The 27,518-nt window shown below is 44.4% G+C and overlaps 1 protein-coding gene across 1 annotated transcript in view; it reads left to right on the forward strand.

Moving 5' to 3' along the window:
* LOC135898819 (cell adhesion molecule Dscam1-like) overlaps positions 1-27,518 on the forward strand; it is a 125,099-nt gene that overhangs the window by 56,482 nt on the left and 41,099 nt on the right. The window contains exon 5 of the mRNA XM_070536446.1: positions 18,308-18,469. Coding sequence (XP_070392547.1) covers positions 18,308-18,469 — 162 coding nt within the window. The remainder of the gene's footprint in view (positions 1-18,307; positions 18,470-27,518) is intronic.

Here is a 27,518-nt window from a genome sequence, read left to right on the forward strand (position 1 = left end):
TGCAAGCAAGAATTCGTGACTTGATTCACGAATGCGAATTCACGAATTCACGAATTCACATGCGAAACGTGTATTATCGTAAGAAAACGCGAGTGGGAGCGCCTGTCTACTTGCATCACGTCCTCCAACATCAGTCCTGTTTACCAACGTTCGCAGCATTTTTAATAAATACGATTCCTTAGCATTCGCAACAGACTCGATCATGCGACGCCCAAATCGTTGCCTTAACCGAAACACGGTTGCCACCTCATGTCAGTGACGTTGAACTTTTGCATTGCGCAAAGAACTACATTGTACACCGTTGCGATCGCACTGCGCACAGAGAAGGTGTTCTCTTGGCCATATAAAAAAACATGCCTTCATCTCCCATCAGCGCTATCGGGGCTCTGGAAACTGCCTAGGCTTCCATTACCCTTGGTCCTTAAACCATAATAATGGGTGTGTTCTACCTCCCACCCCTCCGTCATCTTTATTTGCCAATTAATACCATGACACTATTTACCATGTACGTAATTGCTTTCCTTCATCGCCCATAGTAATCATCGGCAAACTTCAACTTTCCAAACATTACGTGGAACAATAACCGACCCTATCTGTCGCCTTTTTCACAAGCTAAGAATTTTTAGAAGCATGTTTTGTTTTTTCGCTTTCACAACTCGTTACTGATCCTACGCCATCCTCTGCCATTGTAGCAAATACCCTTGACTTAATTCTAACCTCTTATTGTGACCTGATGTCTTAAATAACACATTTACGTGGCAAAAGCGATCTATGTCTTCTTCATTTTGCTTTCAACTCAACTAGTCACAAAACCTCTAAACAACGGAAGATTATACACGATTACAAAAAGGCCGACTACGACGCAATTGACAGAGAATTAACCTTATTTCTAGATAACTTTCTTCCTGATTTTGACAACCACTCAGTCCAAACTAACTGGAACTTGTCCGTTGCTAAAGTAACCAAACTAGCCAACAAGCATATACCAACTCTCACAATTGTTCTAAATCCACAAGCGCCTTAGTATGGCCCCCATATCAAGCGGCTTCGCAACCGAAAGAAACGTTTTTTTCGCTTGGCTTTAAAAGCACACCCACGCAATCGAGGTGGGCTACTTACAAATTAGCATATGATACTTACATAACTGCCTTAAAGGTTGCTAAGCATACATTTTTGCCTACCGCTCTTCCATCTATGCTAACAAATAATGCTGAAAAAGTTTGGAGGACTATCAATCCCCCATCTAGTGACCACATCGCCTTGGACGATTCTTCGGGTTCCCGTCTTCCACGCTGTACTGGAGCGCAATATCGTGCCTGGAAGTCGGCCAGTGCGCATGTGCAACACGCCCCCTACTTATCGCCGCGCTCCTTATATACCCGGCTACGTTTCGGAATAAAGTGCTTTTGTTACCTGCTACTCGTCTGGCTTACATGGTGTCAGAAGTGGGCACGGCAGTTAGTTCCTGCCCGTGCGGCAAGTTTTGCCATAGGATGCCAGCTTAACAGCAGTATTGATTCCCATGAACGAGACAAGGGCTCATCCGGAACGAGAACCACAAGCCACAACGATGACTTCGACTCTGCTACCACCGCCCAAGCCGCTCGACGTTACTGGCGACATTTTCCACAACTGGAACATCTGGAAAAGTGAGTTCGAACTATTTGCAACAGCGACAAGGCTGAGTCTGCAGCCCCATGTTCAGACCGCTACATTTTTAATGACTATCGGTGAAGATGCAAGGCGTGTTTTCCGCACCTTCAAGTTTGAAAACGATGAGCAGAAGAATGATCGGAAAGTATTAATGCAGAAGTTCGAAGAACATTACAGACCAGTTACAAATCTCACCTACAACGAGTTTAGGTTTGGTTCCAGGAACCAGCGCGAGGGCGAGTCATTTAACGAATGGCTCACAGAACTGAAGACTCTAGCTGCGCACTGTGAATTTGGCGAGATTGAAGATAGACTTCTACGCAGTAGAATAATCCTTGGAATAAGAGACAAAGAACTGCAGCAGAGACTTATTTCTGAAAATCCGAACTACGCAAGAACGGTTGAGATCTGCCGTGCTAAAGAACAGAGCAAAGAACAGGTCGCTGAAATCCGAGGCAGCCAGGGCGGCAGCACTTCTTTTGAATCGGAAATCAACATTGACGCTGTAAAAGCAAAGACTGCCACCTGCCCGAAATGTGGCTTACAACATCAAAAAGCGGCAAGATGTCCAGCAATAGGGAAGTATTGCAAAAATTGTAATGGCCGAAACCATTTTGCTAGCGTATGCCGCACAAGAAGCTCGAAAACACGGCCAGAAAGACGGCACGTGCGACAGGTGGAAATAACTAGTGACGAAGATGGGGCTGGCGACGAGACATACTTCCTTCAAGCGCTGGAAGTTCAAGCGGTCGCGAGTGACGAGTATTGGGTGTCAGTGTTAAATGTCGCTGGTATCATGACCAAATGTAAGATAGACACAGGGGCGAACTGTTGTGTTATGCCAGAAACGGTCTTTCGAAAGTTGTCCGCGGCGCCTGCGCAGAACTGTTACGCAACCCTGCGTACGTTTTTCGGCCACACAGAACAAGCAATCGGAAAGATAAACCTGCTCGTGTCTAATAAGGCTCGAAGCACCGAGGTTACGTTTTTTGTTGTCGTCAAAGATGTACCAGTTACATTAAGCGGACACGTCGCTGAGAAACTGGGCCTGATAAAACGCATAGATGCCGTCAACGAAGTGTCCGAGGTTCCCATATCTGGCTTTGAAGACGTCTTCCAGGGTCTAGGACAACTTGAGGGCATCGCCTATCGCCTGCAGCTGAAACCCGATGTACGACCAACCATAAAACCAGCGAGGAGAATTCCCGTCGCCCTCCAAGAGCCCGTGAAAGCGAAGCTCGACGAGATGGAACGCGATGGCGTCATTGCAAAGATGACAGAGCCTTGCTCGTGGTCTAGCTATATGGTCGTAGTACTGAAAAAGGATAAGATACGCATATGCTTGGATCCTTCAGACTTAAACAAGGCGATTTTGCGGGAGCATTACCATATGCCTACATTGGAAGACGTACTGCCGCGGCTGCAAGGAGCCAAATATTTTTCTACCCTCGATGCCGCGTCAGGGTTCTGGCAAATAACCCTCGACGAAGAAAGTTCGCGCGTTTGCACCATGAGCACGCCGTTCGGAAGGTACAGATTTCTGCGCATGCCATTCGGCATCACATCAGCACCAGAGGTTTTTCAACGCGCCATGCATGAGGTCGTTGGAAGCTTGGCTGGCGTAGCTGTCGTAATGGACGATATATTGGTCTGGGGAAAGACAAGACAGGAGCACGACAGCAACCTCACCGCCTTGCTTGAACGCTGTAGGGAACGTAATCTAAAGCTCAATAAAAAGAAGTGCCAATTTTTGCAGACTAGTGTACGTCACATGGGCCACCTCCTCACCGCTGAAGGACTGTCACTGGACCCAGACAGAGTTCACGACATCATGCAAGTTCCACCGCCGAAGAACCGTAAGGAGCTTCAAGTGTTCCTTGGAATGATAAACTTTGTCTCGGTTCATCCCAAACCTGTCAGTCGCATCTGCACCTATTCGGGAGCTACTTAAGAAGGACGTCGCTTGGACGTGGACAGATGTACAGGAAAACAGTTTCCAAAAGTTACGAGCTAGTCTTGCCACAGCACCAGTCCTAGCATATCGGAGTTGGAATGCGCAACAGTTTGACGATACACACAGAAGAGACACACACCACAGAGCGCTACTTGCAACTATCGTTTTATTCCCTTGTCAGTGGAATAAATACAGTATTTATTCCACTGACAAGGGAATAAAACGATAGTTGCAAGTAGCGCTCTGTGGTGTGTGTCTCTTCTGTGTGTATCGTCAAACTGTTGCGCATTCCAACTCCGATATGCTATACCAACACGCCCAGTCGTCAACCTTGGCAAGTTTCACCAGTCCTAGCATACTTTGACCAGTCTAAACCAGTGAAACTGTCCGTGGATGCGAGCCAGTACGGTGTCGGAGCAGTCATCTTGCAAGATGACCACCCCATTGCATATTCGTCCCGCTCCTTAACTGCCACACAACAGCGGTATGCCCAAATTGAAAAGGAAACCCTAGCCATAGTTCATGGCTGCATGAAATTCAAGGACTACATACTCGGTCAACCACTAGTCACGGTAGAATCAGACCACCGACCCCTGGAATCGATCTTCAAGAAACCACTTTGCGATTGCCCTCTTCGCCTTCAACGCATGCGCCTCACGCTTCAAAGATTCCCTATCAGCGTGATATACAAACCAGGAAAGGAACTGTCTTTGGCCGACGCACTTTCACGCTTTCCTTGCAAAACAGAGCTGGTGGATGAAACAGCACTTTCAAGTCAATGTTGTTTCTTCGTTACCTGTTTCAGATCAACAGCTGCTCAGTATCAGAACGGAGGCTGATAAGGACACCCTCATGAACGAACTCTGCCGTTACGCGAGTACAGAGTGGCCCGAAAGCAAGCAGCAGCTCCCGGATGCCTTAAAGCCATACTGGAGCTATCGTGATGAGCTACACGTCGAGGATGGGCTGCTTCTCAGAAGCAACAAGCTTGTAATTCCTCCATCAAAACGCAAGGAAGTTCTCGGCCTGCTCCACGCTGCACATTGCGGCGAAGACAAAATGAAGGCGAGAGCAAGACAGGTAATGTACTGGCCAAACATGAACGCCAACATTTCTGATGTAGCGAAGTCATGCGCTGTTTGCGACAAGTACAAAAAAAGAAATGCAAGGCTGCCCATGCTGAGCCACGAACTACCGAGTTTGCCATGGCAGGTTGTCGGGGTCGATCTTTTTCACCACGAAGGCAATGATTACCTCATAGTGGTAGATTCTTATTCGTTTTTCTTCGAGGTTGGCAAGCTTAGCCGGACTACCGCTGCTGCTGTGATCAACGCATGTGCAGAAATCTTCGCGACACATGGCATTCCCGTCAAACTGTGCACTGACAACGGCCCTCCTTTCAACAGTGCAACATTTCAAGCATTCACAGGTCAATTTAATATCAGCCACACCACTTCTAGCCCGTACCATCCGCGCGCCAACGGCTTGGCAGAGCGTGCCGTTCAGGAAGCTAAACATCTGCTAAACAAATGCCCGTTTTCCACCCTTGAATTTTACAGTGCGTTGTTGGAGTGGCGGAATACTCCGAGGGACGAACAGTTGCAGTCGCCAGCTCAAAGGCTCATGGGACGTCACACCAGAAGCCAACTCCCGGTTCTCAACTGTCACCTGGAGCCCAAGACGATACCCACGGAAGCAGTTCGTCAGCGACTACAAGAAATACGACATAAACAGCGTTCCTACTACAACAGAACGACACGGGCTTTGCCAGACCTTCGTAGCGGAAACAGAGTGTCCGTATACGACACGCTAAGCAGAACGTGGGCCCCGGCCATGGTAATCGGTCCTGCAGGGCCACCGCGATCCTACTTAGTGGCTACGGACAGTGGACAGCAGTTACGCCGTACGAGAGAGCATCTCAGGGCCACACATGCTGCTCAGCCTGCTGAATCACAAGCAGAAACCCGAAAACAGGCTATGCCAAGTACCCCAGCAGATGCAATTCAAGTCCCACTTCGAAGAAGTGAACGGGTACGCCAAGTGCCGCAACGTTATCCACTTCCTGAACGTAAATAGCAAAGCAATCCTTGTTTGGAAATGAAAATGTTCATCAATGTTCCTTGTTTTTTTTTCTCTTCTTTTTTTTCCAAGGAGGGGAAGATGTACTGGAGCGCAATATCGTGCCTGGAAGTCGGCCAGTGCGCATGTGCAACACGCCCCCTACTTATCGCCGCGCTTCTTATATACCCGGCTACGTTTCGGAATAAAGTGCTTTTGTTACCTGCTACTCGTCTGGCTTACACACGCGAGCAATGTGCTACTCTCTTAAACAATACCCTCATCAAAAGGTTTTCCACCAAGTGTAAAAGTGTTCTGCCTGCCACACATGAATATGACTTTATACAAATGCCTCCAATTATTGCTGAAACGTCTGGTGTCTTAAAACTATTTAACTCTCTTGATACTGACTCTTCTACCGCCTTTGACTCAATTAACACAATATTCCTAAAACGTACTAATACTGTTAGTTCACTTATTCTTACAAAGCTTTTTCTGCAGTCCCTCTAGATACGTCCACACTACCTAAAAAAATGGACGATCGGGTAGGTGTTTCCCCTACGTAAGTCAGGTAACAAAAAAATTCACCAAATGACTACCGGCCCATTCCGTTGACTAGCACGTGTTGTAAACTACTATAATTTTTTCTAACACTGTTGAATTCCTCGAGTATAATTCCTTTTTCACCTCTGCTCAGCACGGCTTTCGCAAAACTTTCCAATGTGAAACCACAACTGTCTTCATTCACTCACGAGCTACACTAAATTTTGGATCGTTCTTCTTTTCTCAACTGTATATTCTTAGATTTCTCTAAAGCGTTTGACAAGGTTTGCCACAGACTTCTCTTGTACAAATTAAATAACCTAAATTATAGATCTTAACCTTCCCACGTGGATTAAGCTCCTTCTAAGAAACCGCACTCAGTTTTAATTCTTAACCGTATGTTAACCATATGCTAGACTACTTGCACCGTACCTTCGCTAGCTCACCTTCTAACCTAAAACACCAAATCAAATACGCCCTAAATTAGAATACGCTACTTCTGTATTGGATCCTGGCCAGGATAACCGGAAAACGGCTTTAGAACTTTTCCGAAATTCCTCAGTTCGATTTATATTTTCTAATTAATAATCGAACTGCGAGCATTTCTTCCATGAAACATAATCTTAGTCTTCCTTTGCTGTCTGTGCGACGTAGAATTGCACGTCTAGCACTCTTTCATAGGATTTATCATTCTACACACACACGCAATTCTTTAAAGACCACATTATCACAGCGTGTTGATCAGTGTCATGAGGTTGGGACTTATCTATGCCACACAAAGCGTTTTCCCGTCTTTTTTCGCTCGTACATGTATAGATTGGAGCAACCTTCCCGCTGATATTGTAAATACTACCAATAACAGCTTTTTTCGTGAAACCTTAGCTAACATTGCATAACAAGGAATGTCTTCTTTTTTTGCACAGCAGCCAACGTTGTATAGAAAGGAGCCTCTTGTATTCTAGCATTGTGTTTTGTTCATATGAATCGCTGCGTTTTGTTTACTTCCAACGTATCACATTTTATTTTGTACCACTCCCCTATGTAATGCCTCTGGCCCTGAGGGTAAGATAAATAAATAAATAAATAAATAAATAAATAAATAAATAAATAAATAAATAATGTTGCCGCGTCGCATGCAGTTTGATGTTTATGTCGTCGGCAAAAATATATTGGCACGGCGCTTAGCGGCTAATATTCTTTAACTTGGTCGAATGACCCACAACCACATAGTTCCATGGATGCAGTGCTCTTTTATGCGATGAGTGTTCCTCTCGAGGGATATATTTCGCGTCTCCGAAAACGTAGAAGCCATCATCACCAACCAGTGTGATATAATATTGTATATGTTATATTATTAAATAATAATAAGCGTAGCCATGTAATATTCAAGCAGCGCTCAGTATGAGTGAGGTCTGTACAAAGCATCAGGTCATTTACACAACTTCCGTGGCACATTACTTGCCGTCAAACTACATCACAGTCCCCGCCATCGCTCTTTCTTCACTGGCAGGTGATTCTTTCCTCGGCTAACATACAGTTTTTCTGGGCAGCCACTTCATCGCATTGCCGTCAGAATGTCATCGTTCCCTTCCTAGATGTAAATTTTTTTCCACAATTTAAACTTTGTTGCTATTTTCGCAACAACACCAACAACTAAAAAAAAAGAAACAATGAACGTGGCAAGGACAGACTACCAAGTGCTGTACGCTTTCTTACTGAACCGAAAGTAACTTAGATAACGCTCACAAATCTTCGAGACGTCAGGTTAACGTCCTACAGCTGCTGCACTGTACAAAGTATGATGCGCACGTGGTACAAGAATAATTACTTCTTTTTTTTTTGCAGAGCAAAATATAACGTATGATGAAACGCACACAAATGGAACCAGACTTTATGCGTAGGGAATATATAGGGAGGTATACGGCATTCTGTATATCCTTAATCAAGCGACAGAAGGCAGCGACATGGGCAACGGGAATGCCGCACTTTAGGGTAAAAATAAATGTTTTAGCGACCTTTGGAGCGAACGCAACGAATAATCTTAACAGTCTTGTGCGTGGACAGAGAAGATATAGGAAGAAACAATAAATTATCGCGCCCTCGAGCGCTATGGTTACCAGCCTCGGCTTATTTTTATTTTCCCGCTAAGTCTCTCGGGCATGCTGTCGCAAAGTGGTGGCTGGATGTTACCGACTAATGAGGGAATATTTTATTTTTCACTGCCCTAGTAACTCAGTTTTACATCCCGCGTTTTCTTTCTTTTTTGTCAGAACTTGCTGTATAAAGTCAGGAGTGTACATTTGCAGGTTGGTTCGGTGTTGAGAGCTTCGTTCCTTTTTTTACAGGTTGTGGTTGGGCCGCACGTAACTTCCTATATTCGTCCCTGAGCTGTTGAAAACTTATTTACATAAGAGAGAAGCCCAAACTTTCGTGATGATGTGGTAAGACGCCAGTGTGTGAGTGTGTGTTTGTGTTTGTGCATCTACTTCTTTTAGTACCTCTTACACTCGAAGCGTGTCTCCAGCATGCAGAAATAACCGGTATATTGAATGTTTTTATCCCCAATATTTGCAGTGGTGTATTTCTTTATTATTGTTTTATATACTTTCACTGCTTTTGCTATTTCATTCAGGACTGCTGCCCATTTTTAATGGTGCATGCCTTATATTTTTTCACGTTTTTGCGTGTAAAGGTTTATAATATGTTTTTGCATCAAGACGGAGTAAACTGAACGCCAACCGAAAAGGCGCTATTGCTTATATACAGGAAACCTCGCAGTTTTTTAATACAAATTTGCAGTGAACAACGTTTCCGCATGGATGCCAGAACGTCCCCTCTCCCTTTTTTTTCCGTTTTTCATTTGACCACACACTTTCGACTGGCGTTAAGCTTACTTTCTTGTTACTTGAATCGACTTCCGGGAAGGTCCAGACGTCGTCCAATTAACGATTTTATTAATGTCGCCTGACTTGTGCCGATTTAAAGGGTTTCTTTTTAGCGCTTTGGCTTCTCTCTCGGTCCTATTTTTTCCTGGTCCCAGTAACATTTTCAAAGATGCTTTGCTCGCAACATTTTCTTGTCTTTCTGTCTCGTGGTCATGCGTCACCAGTGTGACGCATGATGATAATATTTGCAGATAAGACAAAGTATATGAAATGACGTGCACTGCGCCCTTCGTTTCCTGTCGATTTGTGAACGTCGTTAGCGCTCAACCTGCATTTCTGTACCGTAGGTCATACAAGCGCACTGTTAGGAATTGAACAAGTGATGGGCATCTAATGAGATCATAACCAACAGCGGGAGGACCGTGCTCACTTCCAACTTCTTTTCCACCGATAACATGCACGTAATATACGTACAAGGATAATGCAAATAACTCAAACACATTAGCTAGGGGTCTGCAACACCACTCATACAATGAACAGATCCATGTTACAAGGAACTAACACGTGCCAAGTGCACAATAAAATTGAACTTTCTCACTAATTGAACAAAGCAATGATACGCTGACATTCTATGCCACACACCGTTCCATTTTATAACAAGACTTTTTGTTGGACGAGTCCTGCCTTGGTGTTCTGTCTTGTCCGTGTCTATGTCTTTCTAGCGCTAGCTTAATTTTATTCCGCGCCATTTTAGCTGCACCGATACTTTCTTTCGTGGTCTTTCCCACTAAAAACTGGCAGCAATTAGAGGCATTTTACGTGAAAATGATTAAACACTGCAGTCACCCCCTCATTTAGAATGCACTTAAATGTTAAGTGTTCCTTCCCAGCTTCACACGGTAAAAAAGAGAAGACCATTCGCAGTTTCTCTCCGTAATAAACGGTCTTCCATATTGGTATAGTGCTGAGTGAATGTTAGCTTAACGCCTCACATTGATTAACACTAGTATATATTATTCTCCAATGTATTGAAGCAAACCAGGTGCAGCCTGGTCAACCTACCTGCATTTCCTTTTCCTTCTTGCTCTCTCTCTCTCTCCCCCCATCCCTCTCTCTGGCTCCGGCCTGTGCAAGTAGTCTTATCTAGACTTCTGAAGGCCATGACTTTCATATTTGCTCACTCAGTGCCTGAGAGGACACGGCCTTCAAATCTTAACAGCAATTGTTATGTACGTATAGCTTTGTGAATACAAAAACGAACATTATTATATGCAACATTTCATCGAGATATTCATAGTTAGCAGTCACATGGGTCAGGCAACAACGGCAATATAAAGCCCATGAAAATAAGACAAACCTAATGACTGTAGACGTCATCTTTCAGCTTCACTGAGCGAAAAAGGAATGATCGTTTTGAAGGTTAGTATCTTTTTCAGGGATAAGCTCCACAGTTTTTTCTGTGCTCACAAGGTGTGTTGTGGGGCTGTTGCCAACATTCATCGGTTTGTGTGATAGAACTTTAGTTAGTAGTCAATGCTTGTCGGCGTCTTTGTTAGTTAGCTCTGCAGCTCTGCATATGTACATTGTTTCCTGGTACCTTTCGTTGTCCGCGACGCGCTGTCTAAAATGTACGCGAAAAACGCTTTCAGTGGGAGCTCAAAATAGGTCAAAATCTTTCTCGCGGGGCTTACACAGACGGCCGTACTGGAGTTTAGGCAGCCGATTAGCCGAACGAGTGAACTGACTGCGACCGATAATTAACACTAATCGTTTCAGCTGCCCCAGATGCGGCAAGTCGAAACAAAGCGCGCTGCCTCCAACAGAACGCCATTACCACACTCTCCGACCAGGCCGGTTGCTTAGCGACAGCTGTGCACACCACGTCGCGCGTGCGAGGACGGCACCTGGCAATGGCGGTATAGTAACGCCGGTAAAGGAAGCGCCCATCGAAGGCATATGCCTTCTCCTATACCTTCTACTTCGAAGCAGTGTCAAGGTTTAAAATTTATTTTCATATTTATTGAATGCGTTGGCTTATTTGACCGTCTCCTGCTGGTTTACTTCAAAGCCATCCCTTTTGTCTCGCCTGTACGTACCAGCATGCATAGTAATATATTTTCTTGCCTTTTTTTTTCCCGCCCTTCTCTGGACAGGCTTTTTAGTTCTCGATCTTCTTCCCTAAACAGAGTAGCACGTAGGTTTGTTTGTTTGTTCGTTAATAGTGACAATATGGTAAGTCAGGCTAATTATGAGCCGGCTATGCCTATATCAAACCTAACCAAAACACACATTAAATATCTAGACGAGGGAAGGACATAAAGTGAAAAATTAAAATATATAGTCAAAATGTTTTATAATCGCACCAGAATGCAACTCCCTAGACTCACTCTGCAAATACGCAAAGGCCGCGGAAAAACTGTCAATCTAGGAATGCCGAATACATAGTCAGCGTATCATGTGTGACAAGCACACTTACTTGGGTCGTCGTTAAATGTATCAATTAAAAGCATAGCGTGCAAGAACTCTGTGGCGCGATAAAACCACATTGAAGCACACAATATGTCAAATAGTACAAAGGCAGTCATCATGGCGTTGTTGTGAGGCATAATTAATGTCACTTCATCTCGCTGTTCACGAAGAACTAATGAGATTACTGTCCTCAGGAAGATCATGCGAGACTTTTACCACCTCTCTTTGCTTATAGCATGTGCGCGCCTACATATGTGCTGGCATGATTCTCCGTATGTCAATAGGGAGCTTTCTCTCTATTTTTCTCACTCTTCGAAGACACAGGAGCACGGGAATGCGTTCGAGAGCAGTAATTAGTTATAACACATAATAACACATTTTAGTCTAACTTCTATTTTAAACGTAATAAAAAAAGATACACGAACCACCAAGACCACTTTCCTGACTGCAAAGCGAGTTTTTCCACATGCCATATGGAATGACGACGTAGCCAGTTTCGCAGTCAGCGCGTTACGTGCCCAGTTTGCTGCGCGTTCAACGTGGCTCTTGTGACGCAACCACGCACGGCAGACAAGCCCCCCATCGTACGAAACTGCCACTACTTTATTTGAACGACGATTGACACCGCCATTTACGCTTGCAAATTTCAGTTTAGAGAAGCACACTTGAGAGAGAGAGAGAGAGAGAGAGAGAGCGAGAGAGAGAGAGAGAGAGAGAGAGAGAGAGAAGATTTTCTTGCCCTGCCTGCGCCGGCGGAAATGCGCAAAGAGACGGGAAGACGAGGAAAGAAGAACAGTAATAAACAGGAAGAATGTGCGCGCTCCGCAAAGAAAGAGCGCAGCGATCTTTATTGCTGATCGCCTATAATAAACGTTCTTTCGTTCTACACCTCTAATTCGCTATCTACCATTCCTTTGACGGCAAATCATGGCATTTGCATTACTCTCAGAATGCACACCGATAGTGACACTAAATGCTTTGAAGAGATGTGTTCTCCATGGCTAAAAAATATTTGCGTTCACTTAAGATATTTACACTTTCAAAGCCCTGGTTTTTTTCTCTTATTGATGTTTGTACATATCTTCACACGAATAACAATAATAGTACTTTCGGAAGCGCGCGTGTTGAACTGGCATACGATTTCTCACACATTTTTTTTTCTTAGCCTCCACTGAACTTTAGTGGCGATGTACTCTGAGTGGTACCAAATGGGCTCTTCGAACAACCGCAGTAATGTGCTTTAAATCTGTCAGCCGCGTGATGTCTCTCCGCGCATCGAATAAACCCGCAACGGAAAAAAAGAAAAACAACTGCAAATTCGTCACCCCGCAAACGCCTGCGTGGTCTGCCGAAAAAGAACTGCGAATTTGATTCTGCAGATCTCACTGCGGGCACACTCTATGTAAGTCGAACGAGACGAGGCGCCTATACCCCGTTGTACGAGATACGGCTCGCGTTGTGCCACCCCAGGCCCTCGCCATCCAGTTCAGGGAACTTTCCGAGTGGTAAAATATGGCCGTGCGCGTGCGAGGAGGCTCCGTTTTCCCGGTTCGCTTAACGAGGCACGCGCTCCTTTTTTTGGAGCCCGTCGAGGTTGGGGCGATAGCGCGCAGCCGCTCGTTTTTCGGAGAAGCAAGCGGCGAGGGAACGTTGTAAAGCGCCTCATTTACAGCGCGTCCGCACATGGCATCACCCCCCCCGCCTCCCTTCCGAAGAGGGAGCCGGAAATGACGTTTCCGCGCCGCTGGGGTGTGAAGTGAGTGTTGATAACGCGTCGTTTAGTGTTAAACGTAGTTAAATCGATAGCAGTCAGCCTTTTATTTCTTTTTTTTATTTTTATGCTTTTCTCGATTTGCATTACTACTGTATACGGACGGTGGCAGAAGTTACGTTGTCTGAGAGGGGGAAGTGACGTACAATAGGTGCCTGTGCGTGTGTGCGTGTGTGTGTGTGTGTGTGTGTGTGTGCGTGCGTGCGTGCGTGCGTGTGTGTGTGTGTGTGTGTGTGTGTGTGTGTGTGTGTGTGTGTGTGTGTGTGTGTGTGTGTGTGTGTGTGTGTGTGTGTGTGTGTGTGTGTGTCTGTGTGACACCAGGAGTGCTCTGAATGTTTCTAAGGCTTGCCCAACTAGCAGAGGCAATGTGGCTTTGGCAGAAACTCACACGATATAGTCCCATTCGTGTATACTTAACCGCATACATATCCGCTAGAGCGAATCGTATATATTTCGCACTATACCGAACGCGCACAATCCTTCTATGCCCTTCTTTCTGCATCTCATCTTTCCAAGCGCACTTTTGCAATGTAGTTATATTACTGAAGTACTTCAACAGGGTCTGATGCGTTCGAAAATATCTGCCATTTGTACAAACAAACGAATGCTTCAGTGCGACGATAGGAATTGCTTTGCATTCCTCGTCAGTAAAGCCACTCGCAACACAGGGAAAGAAATAAGGAAAACAAGCGAAGCAAAAGTGTTCGCGAACTGTTATTACCACTTGAAGCAACAGTGTTTACTCTTTCGCGAATGCATTCCCCAGACCAGCGCAAGCAAGCATTCGTCGTATTTGTCTGCTTTCGCGGCGAAACCTCGCCGTTTTCTATAGCGAACAGTGTCAGGTGTACCGACGACGTCGCGTTGTTTTTCAGCTTCGGACGAGCTTTCACAAAAATGTTTTAGCCTGGATGCTTTCGCTTCGCTCGCTTATATCTGCTCGACGAAGCGAGGGCTTATTTTCGGAAAAGGTGCTCACGGTTGCTCTTCTTGGACGCAACTCTGTAAACATTGAACAAATGTCTGTTCTTGTGAGAAAGAACATTAAAAGAAGATAGCGTAAATATATAGAGAGAAATAAATAAAAGGAGGAAAGAGAGAAAAATGAAGCGATACATAACGCAGCGTAAAAATTAAAGAGAAATAGAAATAGAGAGAGAAGAGAGAGAGAGAGAGCAATCGATTAAGAGCACCGAAGCTTTGCCGGTGCGTCTGGTTGTCTAGAGTTCGAGGCACGCTTCGAGTTCTCTTTCGCGATGAGGAGCTGCGTTCTTGATGTTTCGAAGCAGCGCTGACGGCTGCTTACGCTTCCTGTTCAGCTCGGGTTGTGGCTGACTTCGGCGCAGTTTCCGGTTCGATTGTTACGTGTAATCCACTCAAGAGCAGTGGCCTTCGGTACAGCGCCGTCTCTCTGAACGTTATGGCCTTCCGACCGTTATGTAGGCTCTGTACCATAATAAACCTTTCTTTTCGTTTGCGTTAGATCCTCCTACCGCGGTCTCGCGAGAGTCGTGCGCGTGGGACAATAAAGGTGCAAAAGAAAGAAAGAAGGCATAGCGTCGGATAAAGGAAAAGGAGGTGATACTACGTATTTGCTCGAGAACCTCTGGAACAGCCCTGCGGTAAGTGATACGTTCCAGAGCAATGTAGTAATACTGATGAATTATAAAGCAAGTAAAAATAAAAAAAAAAGACGAAGGCACGAGCTAAGCGGATCTCATTACTTGGAGTGATAGCGCTAAATTGATGGCCAAATATTAGCTGTACAATGATAAAATGCGAGTCCTAATATGCGTAGCCTTATTCCAGAAGGGTATCTTGAACTAGAAAGGATGTCATTTATTTGAGCACTTGCGTCCTGCAAATTCATCGCAATTATGCGGAATATGCAAGTAACCTTTCACATATGGTGATATAAATAGACATACTAGCTATGTGCTGTTTTTTTTTTTCGCTCAAGTTAGCTTTCGGCTAGTGAAGTCAAACACAAATTTTGCAGTGCAGGCTTGTCTTTAAGTGAAAGAGCTTCGAGGCCGGTTAAATTCTTATTTTCAAAGCGAGATTTTCGAAGGAAAGATAAGGACAGTGCCTCAACTCTTTCATCACACGCAGACAAAGAACTTCACAACAAAAGGACAAAACTGCAAATGTCAACACGGTTGTGAATGACGCTGTGATGAGATACCGTGAAAGTTTGTTTGCACCATTCAAGCAATGCTACCGCTGCTGTTACGTGTTAAGTCCTAATATATTGGCATGACATATGGCTTAATTAAAAGGCTAATACCTGCTGGATGGATAGAGAGAGTTAACGAATTCGGCAGCCTTAAAGAACCAATAACAAAACTTTTTAGAATACCGCACCAAAAGGTAAGATAAAGTGTTATATTTTTCTTCCCGACTTCTAAGACAACGCTTTGGTAACGTTGGGGTAGGTTAGGTTAAATATATGCGTTTATTGGCCTTCTGGAGCATAAACTTCGTCGTCAAGTCGAACCTTTGAATGTCTGTAGGAGATTTTACACGCCAGCCCGCTCAGTGGTAAATTGAGCATGAAGTGGTGGACACTTAAAAAGACAAATTCGTTGTTCTAAAGCGACTTGAGCATTTCTTTGTGAATTTGTTGTGAAGCTTGCGTAAAACTAACAGCAATGTAATGTCCAACTGCAAATACAGCAAGCTTCGAGCGATACAACATAGAACTGCTATTTGAAAGAGGAAGAGCTGTACAGAAAATATGGGCGTACAAAAAAAGACTGCGTCTCAGCCCATTACCAGGCTAGAGCAAGTATTCTAGTGAACTAGAACTGTAAAAACCGGTTGACAACGAGAAAAGAAAGCGAAAAAAAGCGAAGTTGGTTAACTAGACCTATACCATTAAGTGTCCCACACGTGGTGTACCCTACTCCATTAGACCATAAAAATGACGAGCTTGGGTTTTTCGCAACTGAGATCTCCTACATGTGGCGAAAGTGTAATCGCCTTAAGTGCCGACTGCAAATTGAGTAACAAATCGGAAGCAAGAAACTAAGCAACGGAGGTTGGCGCTATGTGCTCTTCAAGCAGATAAACCTACCAAAACTGGCCACTGAAAGCAATGGCATGTACTTACAGCCATAGCAAACCTTTATACATGTCTGAGAACAAGCCCCATGCGACTGCTCTGCCCAGGAAAAAGACTGTACAGCTGTCAGTTGCGAAAAGCCTCTTTGAATCCATGTAAGACGAACGATTTGTTTTACAGCCGTCCAAACCTCTCCGTTTTTCGATGCCGCCGTGTGTTCCTCGAATTCGACCGCTGCCGGAATCATCTGGCCCTTTAATGCGGAGCAGTTTGTTTGAACGGAGACAAGACCCGAGTCAGGCGAAATAGATGAGCCGTATGAAGTTATAAGAGTGCGCAATGATATCGATATTGCCTTACGCAACAAAAAGAACGTCTATACGGCTGTAATGACCCACTTTCGGTAACCTGACAGTTTCTCGAAAGTCCCCCTGAGCGTAAGCTTTTCGCGTAATAGTTGCTGTGAGATTCGGAGACATGTTCAGCATTATTGAAAACTTCGTAGCATGATGCATGCTGGTGTAGGACGCGCGTAAAATGCAGGCCTTTAATTTGTTAGAAAGTAGAGCCTGTTTGTGTAGCACAGCTCAGGTTTCGGAAGTCTCTTGATGCATTAAGCTCACGTTGCGCTGAGCCTTCGAACACAAAGTGACAGCTAGAAACGAGCTAAGGTCATTGAGCGATGATGCGCTACCAGGGGCAACAACGCGCTATGGCTTTTTATTAAAATAAAGGTTTTGGTACTCAAATAAAGCTTAGTTTTATGTTCTCCTGAGACTCCTTGCACATAATATTGTACACTGCCTTCAGTCTTCTTTCAAATAAACTCGAAAGCAATTACGTAAAATATTCATCCTCGATGTGAAGTCAGATGCACGCGGTACCGGATGGAAGGGGCTTAATTGTGTACTTGCCACTGGTTTAGATGAAGTTGACACTAATTCAATCCAGAGCGTATATGGTTCTCACGTACGGCGAAAAGCACAAGTGAAGCGCGTTTCAACTACCGCAGCATCACGTGAAAATACAGGAGGCAGTAATAACGTGCCAACACGTACTACATGATGTTACATTTTCATCTGGGCGCTAAGGCACAAAAAAAAAGTGCTTTTGCCATCACGAACATCAAGAGTCACTTTGTGCACGCACATATCGCTTGCAACTTAAAAAAAAAATGGCGCATTAAGAAAAACTGGAGTGGTAATGTTAATGTTAACGGTAAAACACCAGTAAATAATAAAAAATAAAGGACTCGAAAAGCGATTTGGTCCGTTAGCTATTTCGTGTCACACTAGAGTAATCTGAAATCCCCGGTACATTATAATGCACATCGCCTTGAGCATTTTTTCAACTGCACTCGGAAGTGATGAAGAAAATCATTCATGTCGTATATGAATGATTTGCGGAAGAACATGGAAGTGGCTTAAGCATATTGTTGCTATAAGCTTTCATGGAGGGGACCCACATTTTATCTATACCGTTGTATCATCACAGACAACGAAAACTACCCGAAAGACGTGTTTCGAATAGCGCTAGTTTACATGAAAGCCCAGGATGTAGAATCAAAATGCAGGCCTACCGCACAACGTTACATCTTCAGATCTGTGCTAAAGCAAAGAACATCGTTTTTTAGAAGGAACATGACGAGACGGTTGCTTTCTCCGCATCCACGTAGATTCGCCTTCCTTATAGAACCATGTCATCTAAATAACAACAAAATCACTCTTTCACGCTCGTAATATCCCAGTCGATAACAAGAACCAAGTTAAACAGCGACATATCCTTGATTGTTCTTCGGGTCCGAAGAAGACATAATATATATCTAGACATTAGAAACTTTAACATTAAAAATTGACACAAGCCATGCAGGTGTCTATCTTATTGCCAGTGTGAACCGTATCGGATCGCAGGTGCAGAAGGCCGTTATGCTATGCTGCCGACTGGTGAGTTGGTAGCACGAGACCTCGGGGCGACGGCCTCGGAAGCGTTCTACACCTACCGGTGCCAGGTGCGAAACGCATTCACCGGCCAGACACGTCTCAGCGACACTGCGGGAAAGATCGTCGCCACTGGTGAGTAGCCATCGTGAGTAGCTTCTGTATTGACCCCATCTCCAGTCAAAAGAGAGGCTGTATGCAGCACGAAATCTGCCTAGAAACTGTAAATAGTCAAAACACATTGTAAGGCATCACAAAACTGTTTACGTACGTCAGCAGCACTATGGTACATTAATATTCATCGTAGTTAGGCAACAAAAATCTCCGGGGGTTGGTTGACTGACTCTGGGTTGCACTGACTCTGGGTTTAGCCCATGCACCATTAGCAATGCCCTTGACAACTGCGATTGGGGGGGGGGGGGGCGGTTTCGCGTCGTGGTGTTCAAGGGGCGTTAGGGGACTGCGTTTCCATTTGCCTTCGCGCATTCAGAGGTTTTGGAAAGGGCAACGGAAGAGAAAACAAACACAGGGTGCCTGCTCCCTCACTTCAACACCTCGCATCGTTCATTGTTTCTTCACGTAGCGCTCCTTGCAACGGTAGTGCATGTATGAAGCGTTGTACGTGTTTGCGTCGCGTTTTGTATAGTTGCACAGCGTCCATCGTCTTCGCAAATAGAAGTGGTTCGGGAGCAGCACGAGGACAGGCGCGGCTTTTTTTCTTGCTTTTTCATTCCCTACGAAACCGCGGCCATTCGTTGCCGTCGGTCACATTTCATTCTTAAAGCCCCGCATTTGAATACCCTCGTGCGGTACCTCTGTGCAATAGTTGATGGGCCTGTCCACTATCTCGGTACATATATTTCTGCCTCCTCCGCGTGGCACATGCTGAAGCTGCGCTATATCTATACATTCTTTCCTCTCTCTTTTTCTTGCCCCTTCCGTTCGGTGCCATTTCTTCTCGTAATCCCGCGCCATTCGTCTTGGGGAAAACAGCGTGCTGCGCGCAACCCACAAGGAGATGCGTAACGGGCGCGAGAGGGCGCAGCTGCGCTCTGCTCCCCTCGTCGGTGCCGTACAGCTCGTGGCTTTTTTTCTCGCCTTATCGCTCGCTGCGAGCGCGGCCCCGTTGCAAGACGTTTCCGAAGGGCAATTCTCGGGCATAAGCGGAAGTCAATACGGATGCTTTCATCTTGCCCCGTTTCCGCGCCGATGACGTTCCGATGCAGACCACTAGCGGTCGGTTGAGGCATGGGATATCTTCCTGTCTTTCGTCCGCCGCTTCGTCGCTCTTTCTTTCTCGTTTGGTTTAGGTTTTGTTTTCCTCGCGGCTTTGTTCAGTGTCATTGTGCAGACGAATGGTAGAAAAAAAAAGAGGCAGAGAAGATTAAGAAAGAAAAAAGAAAGAAACCCCAACAAGATAAGGCGCAAGTGAGACACACCGCGACCACGATCAACGTTGTGAATAAAAGAAAGGAAAAAGGAAATTGGATTGGAGTACCACCGGCAATCTGAGTCCAGTCTCGACGTGCGAGAATCTGTGGTGCTGACAACTGATAGGATATTACACTTTGTAGAAACACGACAAAGACGGAAGGTTTTCTTTTATAGTCGTGCCCATGACGCTGTACTTGCACCCTCTTGTTCGTAAGAATTATTCTTCTTTGGCAGACTGTACCTGCTAATGATATGTGTTCCCTACCATGTTCGGGCACCTCGTCAAGCTCGTTTTGCGACCCTTTTGGCCAAGGTGCTTGGCATTTTAATCTATAGTAGCCTGCTTGCTTGACTGACCTGCTTATTGATTAATTGATTGATTTACCAATCTCTGCTTCGCGAGCCGCTCTAGTGTAAGAATTGCGTTGTGAATTGCGTTGGAATTGTCTTGCTTTCCTATGTAGCATAAGTATGCTCAATGTATTTAGGTTTAGATGCTCGTTAAGAACTCTCAATTGTTAATTACTTCAGACACAATCAATCAATCAATCAATCAATCAATCAATCAATCAATCAATCAATCAATCAATCAATCAATCAATCAATCAATCAATCAATCAATCAATCAATCAATCAATCAATTAGTTAGTTAATAATTAGTTAATTAATTCTTTATTACATGGTGAATTAGTGGACTTTCTATGTACCATTTCAATTGTAATTTCTCAGAATTCTGCGGATGAAATTGCGAAATCGCTCATTTTTCAGGGCTCTTTGTTCTCACAACAGCTAGTTTCATTAGAAGCATTTGTTAAGGAAGAATGCAAAACTGATATCGTTACAATGAAGCTTGAATTAGACTACATCATATTACTGGGAATTGTGAGGCACTGTCGGCATGCCAGAGCATAAATACTTTTGTTAGCCGCTTTTATTGAACCAATTGGCATGTATTCGATGGTAGCAGGGAACACTAGCAACAAACTCATGAGCTGTAGTTTTTCTTTGTATTCTATGTAGTGGTTCCTGTTACGGACCATTCGCTTTCAATTCACGATGTTCTATATGCCTGTCATCATTTCCTTCTATAATGAAGCTTTCTTCTATGAGTTCAGTCATTCTATATATTTTTTCTTTTTGGCGGGCGAGCTTATTTCGCCGTTTTCAATGGCCCTATCTCGGAGATTGTGCAGTGTAAAATTATGTGTGTCACGGGAGTCACTGGGTATGTGCCACTGCGTTTTACTTTGAATTCAATCCTATATCTTGCCATTACAAACATTATTAATTACTTATTATAAACATAAACACTACAGCCGCTACATGACCGTTTGCTGCAAAAACAGTTACAATGTTCAGTGAACCTTTCTTTACAAACGAAGAATGCTTCGCGTTACTTGGAGAGCGAAAGAGAAAGAGAGAGAATAAAATTTATACAAAAGGGCGCGCGAACGTGGGTAGCTCCTCCACCCTGCAGTACCGGTGGTTCCCTCAGACCAGGAGTCCAGTGGCCTTATAGCCGCCCTTCTCACTCGGTTGACCAAGCTGAGCTGGTCTGTCGAGTCGGAATTGGATAGCCCTGCCTCCCATTGCAGTGTGGTGGGTTGTGTTATGGGTGTGAGCTGTGGTGCACTTGCGCACGCTCATACGATGTGGTAAAGCGTTGCGAATTGATCGTAGTGAGGGCATTTATAGGAATATAGCGCAGGGTGCATGGCGTCATAATGCTCCGCACGAGACGAAGCCGTGGTATGACGGAAAGTCCAAGCGAACACATATCCACACTTGAGTCGCATTACGTAGACGTCAACTACTCTTGAGTCTTAGATTTCTTATTGCGTGTGTGTCTAACCAGTAGTCTACAAAGTTACTGCGTAGTTATTATGTAGCAGTGGTATAAATGCATTTATTAAAATACTAGCCTCAGGACCTTCTTTTAGCTCCGTCTCTCAAAACACAGAATGAAGGCCAGACTCTGTGACCTACGAGAGGAACCAATTATGGGGAAGACCGTAGACGTATGATCGAACGTCAATTGAACATTTTGCCAAATACTTCTTGGTACTTTCTAGCTTCTCCGTAGCAGCTTTCACTGCATTTTAATCATGAAAACTGGCAGAACAAATCTTCTTAGACTAGTAACACGAAGAAAAGAAAACGTGCAAAGCGTAAATTCTCCGAGGAATCCAAGCGCCTATTCTGAGCGATCCACACGCTTTTCACAGGAGGCCGGAGAATAGGAGGTTACCTTAATTTGGATCCGTGAGCTAATTACGAGGCCACTAAGTTGCTACGCAGTTGATGCGTCTCATTCTCCTGTATTTGTTAGATTGCAAAGTGCCAGAGTGGTTGGCTGATTTGGGAAATTTGTTCGGTTGACAGTAACAAACTATTTTTGTCGATTCGAGGGATAGTATGTATCGATTGTCATCGTCTCTTCTACCCTTCATCAGCTTAGGCTTAATTGCATTAGCAATCAAGAAATACAGCACTTTACTTGGCTTTTTATAATCTTCGTTCTTCTTTTTTTCCTCTCCTGGTGCATTTGACTGCTTTGCAATGTGGCAAACCTTAACGAACTTAGTTTCAGTCGTTTGCTGTAAGTCGACAACTCCAGACTGATGGTGTATCCTTCGGATTCATGTTTTTTTAAAGGTTAAGTATTATTAGGAGGTAAATTTTCCAAGGCCACAAGAAAATACAGCAGTGCACTTTATTCAAAACAGCCATTAAAAGCGGGTACTCTTCCCCTGCATAATATTTCTTCGTAATGAATTTCCTTATGACGCTTTCTGTATATTTTTAGATTTGAGCTGCATACTTATTATTTATTTTTGGAGGGGGTGAATTTTTTTACTGCATTCCGGTAAAGGAAAGTAATAATGAGTCATTGTATAGGTTCCCGCACTTTGTTGTATCTCGTCGTGTTTTCTGCTGGTCTCTCTAGGTTTTTTTATACACTGTTCAGGCTAATGTATGTGAATTATACTATTTCGTCGTAATTTTTACGTGAAATGTGTCAGAAAATGATACAAAATTATACAGAATAATAGAGTAGGAGATAAAACAAAAGATCAATTAAGTACGTACTTGTCGGAAGAGAACGCCAAGCAATCTGATATAAATTAGCATCGCGCTGAAGCCCAGTCTGAAAAGACCGGGCTTCAGGACTCGAATAAAGTTTTGTGAATGAATGAATGAAGAAAGAAAGAAAAAGTAAAGAAAACACTTTCCCATAACAAAAAAACAATAAGCAAAGGAAGAAATAAACAAAGCCTTGACAGATGCTTCGCGTTGTTAAGTTGTATATAGTCAGTCGGAACATGGGTGTGCACTCTTAGTGTTTCTATGTGAAGGTGTTTTCTTGCAGATGTGTGCAGAAGCATGGGGATTTTCTTTCTTCTTCTTTTTGATTTTTATTTATCTCACTCCAAGCGTCCAACACATGCGGAGGTGTCGCAGCAGGACACTGATGGCGTTGAAAAGCTGCACCCGGGGAGGCTTGAATTCTGAAAGTGTTCACCCGATTCCACGCGGCTCCGGTGTCCGAGTCTCGAAAACAGCCTTCTTTTCCTTCTCTGAAACCCCGAATTTCTATGTCGACCCGAACGTACGCATTAAAATAATGGCTGGGTGGAGAGACCCGCCACCTACGTACACTCAGAGGAAGCTTCGTTTTCTGAGAGATCCGGGGCATTTATATTGCGAATCATTTCTCGGTTACAGCTAGAAAAGACGTGGAAACAATGTGACGTATGCTTCTCGTGGGTGATAGTCTTGGTGTTGGAGCACAAACTGCTGCAAAAGCTGGCCGGTTGCAGCGATGCAAGCTAACGATCGCTTATTGGCGTATTCGAAGTTGCTGTTTTGTCTACTGCTGAAAAAAGAACACTTTCGAAAGGGGTAACACGTGAACAACATGAGCCTAGCCCGGATAACGTTTTCACTCACGTTTCTTTCTTTTTTTCTTTCTACAGGCAAGCCCGGCAGCCAAATTTTAACGTATAATTCGTGTGAAGGTGTGAATTGGTGTGCAGCCATTGAGTCGCTTCCATAGTGAGAAAGACGAAAGAATACGGCAAGTCACGGAATGCTGGACTTCGCCTTTTGCCCTAATGCTCCAACGTCACATTTAAAATAAATTTGAGCAATTGCAATTATGTGATCGTGAATATTTATTCTAATTATGGGGGGAAACATTTCAAATAATATATCTAATTATATTATGGTACATTGTTTGACTAAGGAATCTACACAGGCGCGCAGCGTCCACTGTATTGTTGACGACAACGATGAGTACTCGTATACTTGGAATTCGTGCGCTGAATCGAAAAAGAGAAAAGAAGTTGGAGTTTCACCCGAAAGACGAAGAATCGATTGCGATAGCAAATTAGTCGGCAGCTACCCGAAGTAAGGATAGCAGTTTTTTATACCATATGGACTTGTAAACATAGGTGTATTAAGTAAATTAGCATGCATGGTGCCACGCTCACGCAAGAAAACATGAACACATTTCACTGGATGACCGCGGAAGCTAGCTATCAAAACGCTGCAATGAGGAAACGCGGCAGCGGCAGCGAGCGAATTGACCTTCGTGCTGCCGCTCCCATCAACGCGAACACACAGCGCAGCGCGGACTCAGTACCCGTCGCAGATGGCTTTCAAGATACAGCGTCCCGGCCGGGTGCACGTGGCCGTCCGGGCCGCTCGGAGTAAAACGCACTCCCCCTCCCTTACCCTACCCCCAAAGCGTTGCGCACATCGGAAGGAGGCGCGCTTCCTCGCCGCTTTCCTCCGTTCCGTGCGCGAGATTGAGCCACGATCGCGGCTCACCCTCACGCGTTTTCGCTCGCAGATACAGCATATGGGGCGCGCTGACGATTCTATTGCCCTTAGGCTTTATACGAAATCTCACGGCGACGCTGATGTAGACGGCAGAAAGATGTCTGGAGTGTCCATATAATTGCTATCGCAGTGAAAAAAAAACATGAAAGAAAACACGTCAGCATGGTGACTCCAGCATCTAAAATGGACGTGCGGATGGTTCTCACGGACTGTATACTTTAGATTCTTGTTGTAATGGTAAGAAACTTCCCAGCAGAATCCTTTCGTCTTGTTTCTAATCGGGGAGGTCACTGCCGTTTGCCGTACGGCATGGGCTTTTTGCCCCTGTAAAGCGTGCTCCGTCATATATAAAAGTTGTATTGAAGAGAAGCTACCCAAAATTGTCGCTTTTATCAATTTCTCAGCGGCCACGTTCAAAAGAAGGCCAAGCCTCTTAGGGAGGCTTACGGCTCCTTCCACTCAATAATAAAGTAAGGCACGTTTCCTTTTCTTTTTTTTTTTGACCTTCGCCCTGCTTTTTTAAACCCGATATGTAGCCGTCAAAAGCTTTGTTTGTCCAAACAACGAAAATAAATTTTCCGAAGTTTCTTATTTTCGTGATACAGACACTTAAGCTCTCTGCTGTAATATTTAAAGTACTTACATAGCCACACTTCTTGCCTTCATTCTATCACAAAGAAAATCGAGGCATTTCTTTTAAATTTTCCTTTTTCGCTCTCATCTTTCGATATTTAATCACTGACCACCAGTTTCCTCTGCGTTGCCTTCTTTTAGGCTAAAGCGCCGGACTCAGGCAGCGGAGATTTCTCGTTACGGTTCTGTTTCATTTTTCTCTTTGTGAACTTCGGAGACACCGAAATCCTTCCGGCAGTGTTTATTTCTTATGAGTTCTGTCCGAAAGACCCTAGTGGGTGCTTCGTCTTCATCAATTGCTTTTAAACCTATATGCTCTTTTGAAAAAGCCATTTTCTGGATGAGGCCTGGTGTCTCTTTCAACGCCGGGGCTAAGCACGCTTTAACAATTTCATCATGCTTTTAGAGGTTTTCTTGTATTCGAATTTCTAAGTTAATTTGGGGTATTGCTTGCTTTATATGTCCTACAGTGTGGATGGTTTTCGGAGGGTTATAGACACACACTATAGGTTTAGAGAACTCTTTGTTGCGTTACTTTCGGCTAAGCAGAAAAAGGAAGGGAACGGGACAGACAACACGAAATAACTATATCAGTTTCTTACTTTATTGTGCTTTCAGAACAAAACGATCTTTAGGAGAAACGCTCTTTAGAACCAGAAAGAAGTTAGGTTGTATGCGTGAAATTTCTCCGCACTATAAAAATAAGATGTTCGATCTTTTCATTGAAGCGCTTATGGAATAGAAAAATGGAGATTGGAATCGCTTCAATAATCACAGTTTCGCCGCTTGCCTTTACTTTGTTTAACTTGTTACCATCCACGTGCCAGAAAATATATGCATACTGATGAGTTCCGTTCGCCGGAGATCATCGCATTGCAGGAATGAAATTGTAGAATTTATCGAAGCCAGCAAAAGAACAGTAAGTGATGAACTGTGCTAAGAAAAATTAGGATTGACGGCGGCATTACTGAGGACTGGGTTGGGTGGTGAGCGTGAGTAACAGAAAGTAATGTTTTTTTTTTCATAAAATCAATAAGAAAGAAAGCAGTTTAGCGTTGAGCAACTGAGCACTGATTGTTTTCCTTGTCGAAAGCTGGCATCTTCGTCTTATCTCCGTACGTAATTGACAAGTCAAAGATGAGAATGACCGCAGTATTGGCGATGCTGCCTGATTCGATTGAAGCTGCAATGGCGATATCTTGTTATGGATTGGGGCCCGAAGACTCAATACTTTGTGTTAGAGCTCCTGTGATGTTGCTCGTCTTTGGTGCCAGCATTGTCTGTCGTCATTTTCTACGAGCTCTAGCGTTGAAACCCGCTTCTTCGTATTCTGGTCCTGGTCACTAAAGCGGGAACTGCTTTTTTTTTGTGCTTCTGTTCACCTACATCATTGGCCAAACATTTGTGATTTCTGAAGCGCCACAAGAGGCACAAGAGAAAAACAGCACCGTCCATTTTTCAGTGCACGGTACACCATGACCACGACATGTAGGCGCTTATTGTGGTTACAGGAATAACTAATTAGAGTGAGCAAAGAAAAACAAAAAAAACGTCTCCTGGTCTGTTAACATTGTCATGTTTTATCAAAGTGCTAGACTCTTCATCATAACATCAAGAGCAGGCTCATTTTTAGTACCGGAATTCAAAGATACATCCGTTCCGAAGCCTTCCTTTAATCAACGTGTAGCACGCGCCGCAGTTTCAAGTCACTTTACGCGTTGAGTGCCATCGTCTCTCGAGCAGCGGAGGGTCGAGCCAATCAGCCGCAGACGCGCATTCAATTGACTGCGCTGGCGGAGGCCGATTCGAGTGGCTTCTTTAAATAGATACCTTGGAGAGGAGGAGCTATAAAGAGGGCGGGTCTAGTGATTCGTTGGGCTTTAGAGCGAGCGCACCTCGAAATAAATAAAATCCGGCTACGAAGTCGTTCGGGGCCATTTGCTGTTCGCTGATTCAGGGGCCCAGTTCAAAGGGTGGAAGACGAAGACACATAGAGCAAGCTATGGTGGGCCATTTTAGAAACGCCGTTCCACGAGTTCAAGGTAATTGAGCAAAGAACGGAAAACGCCACCAATATCCCCCCACCCCTTTTCTTTTTTTTTTTCAAGCAAATGACTAGTCTGACTTCAGTGCAATTTCGAGAGCCAGCTGTGGCCTGATAGATAATGTGTTTTTTTTACCTTCTACAATGAAATTTAACATTGCAGAAAGCTTTAGCCAATAATTACTGACAGTCGTCCTAGTGCCTCGTTGATGGTAAACGTTTGGGAAT

This window comes from Dermacentor albipictus, chromosome 3 (assembly GCF_038994185.2).
Source record: "Dermacentor albipictus isolate Rhodes 1998 colony chromosome 3, USDA_Dalb.pri_finalv2, whole genome shotgun sequence".
NCBI classification, from domain to species: Eukaryota; Metazoa; Arthropoda; class Arachnida; order Ixodida; family Ixodidae; genus Dermacentor; species Dermacentor albipictus.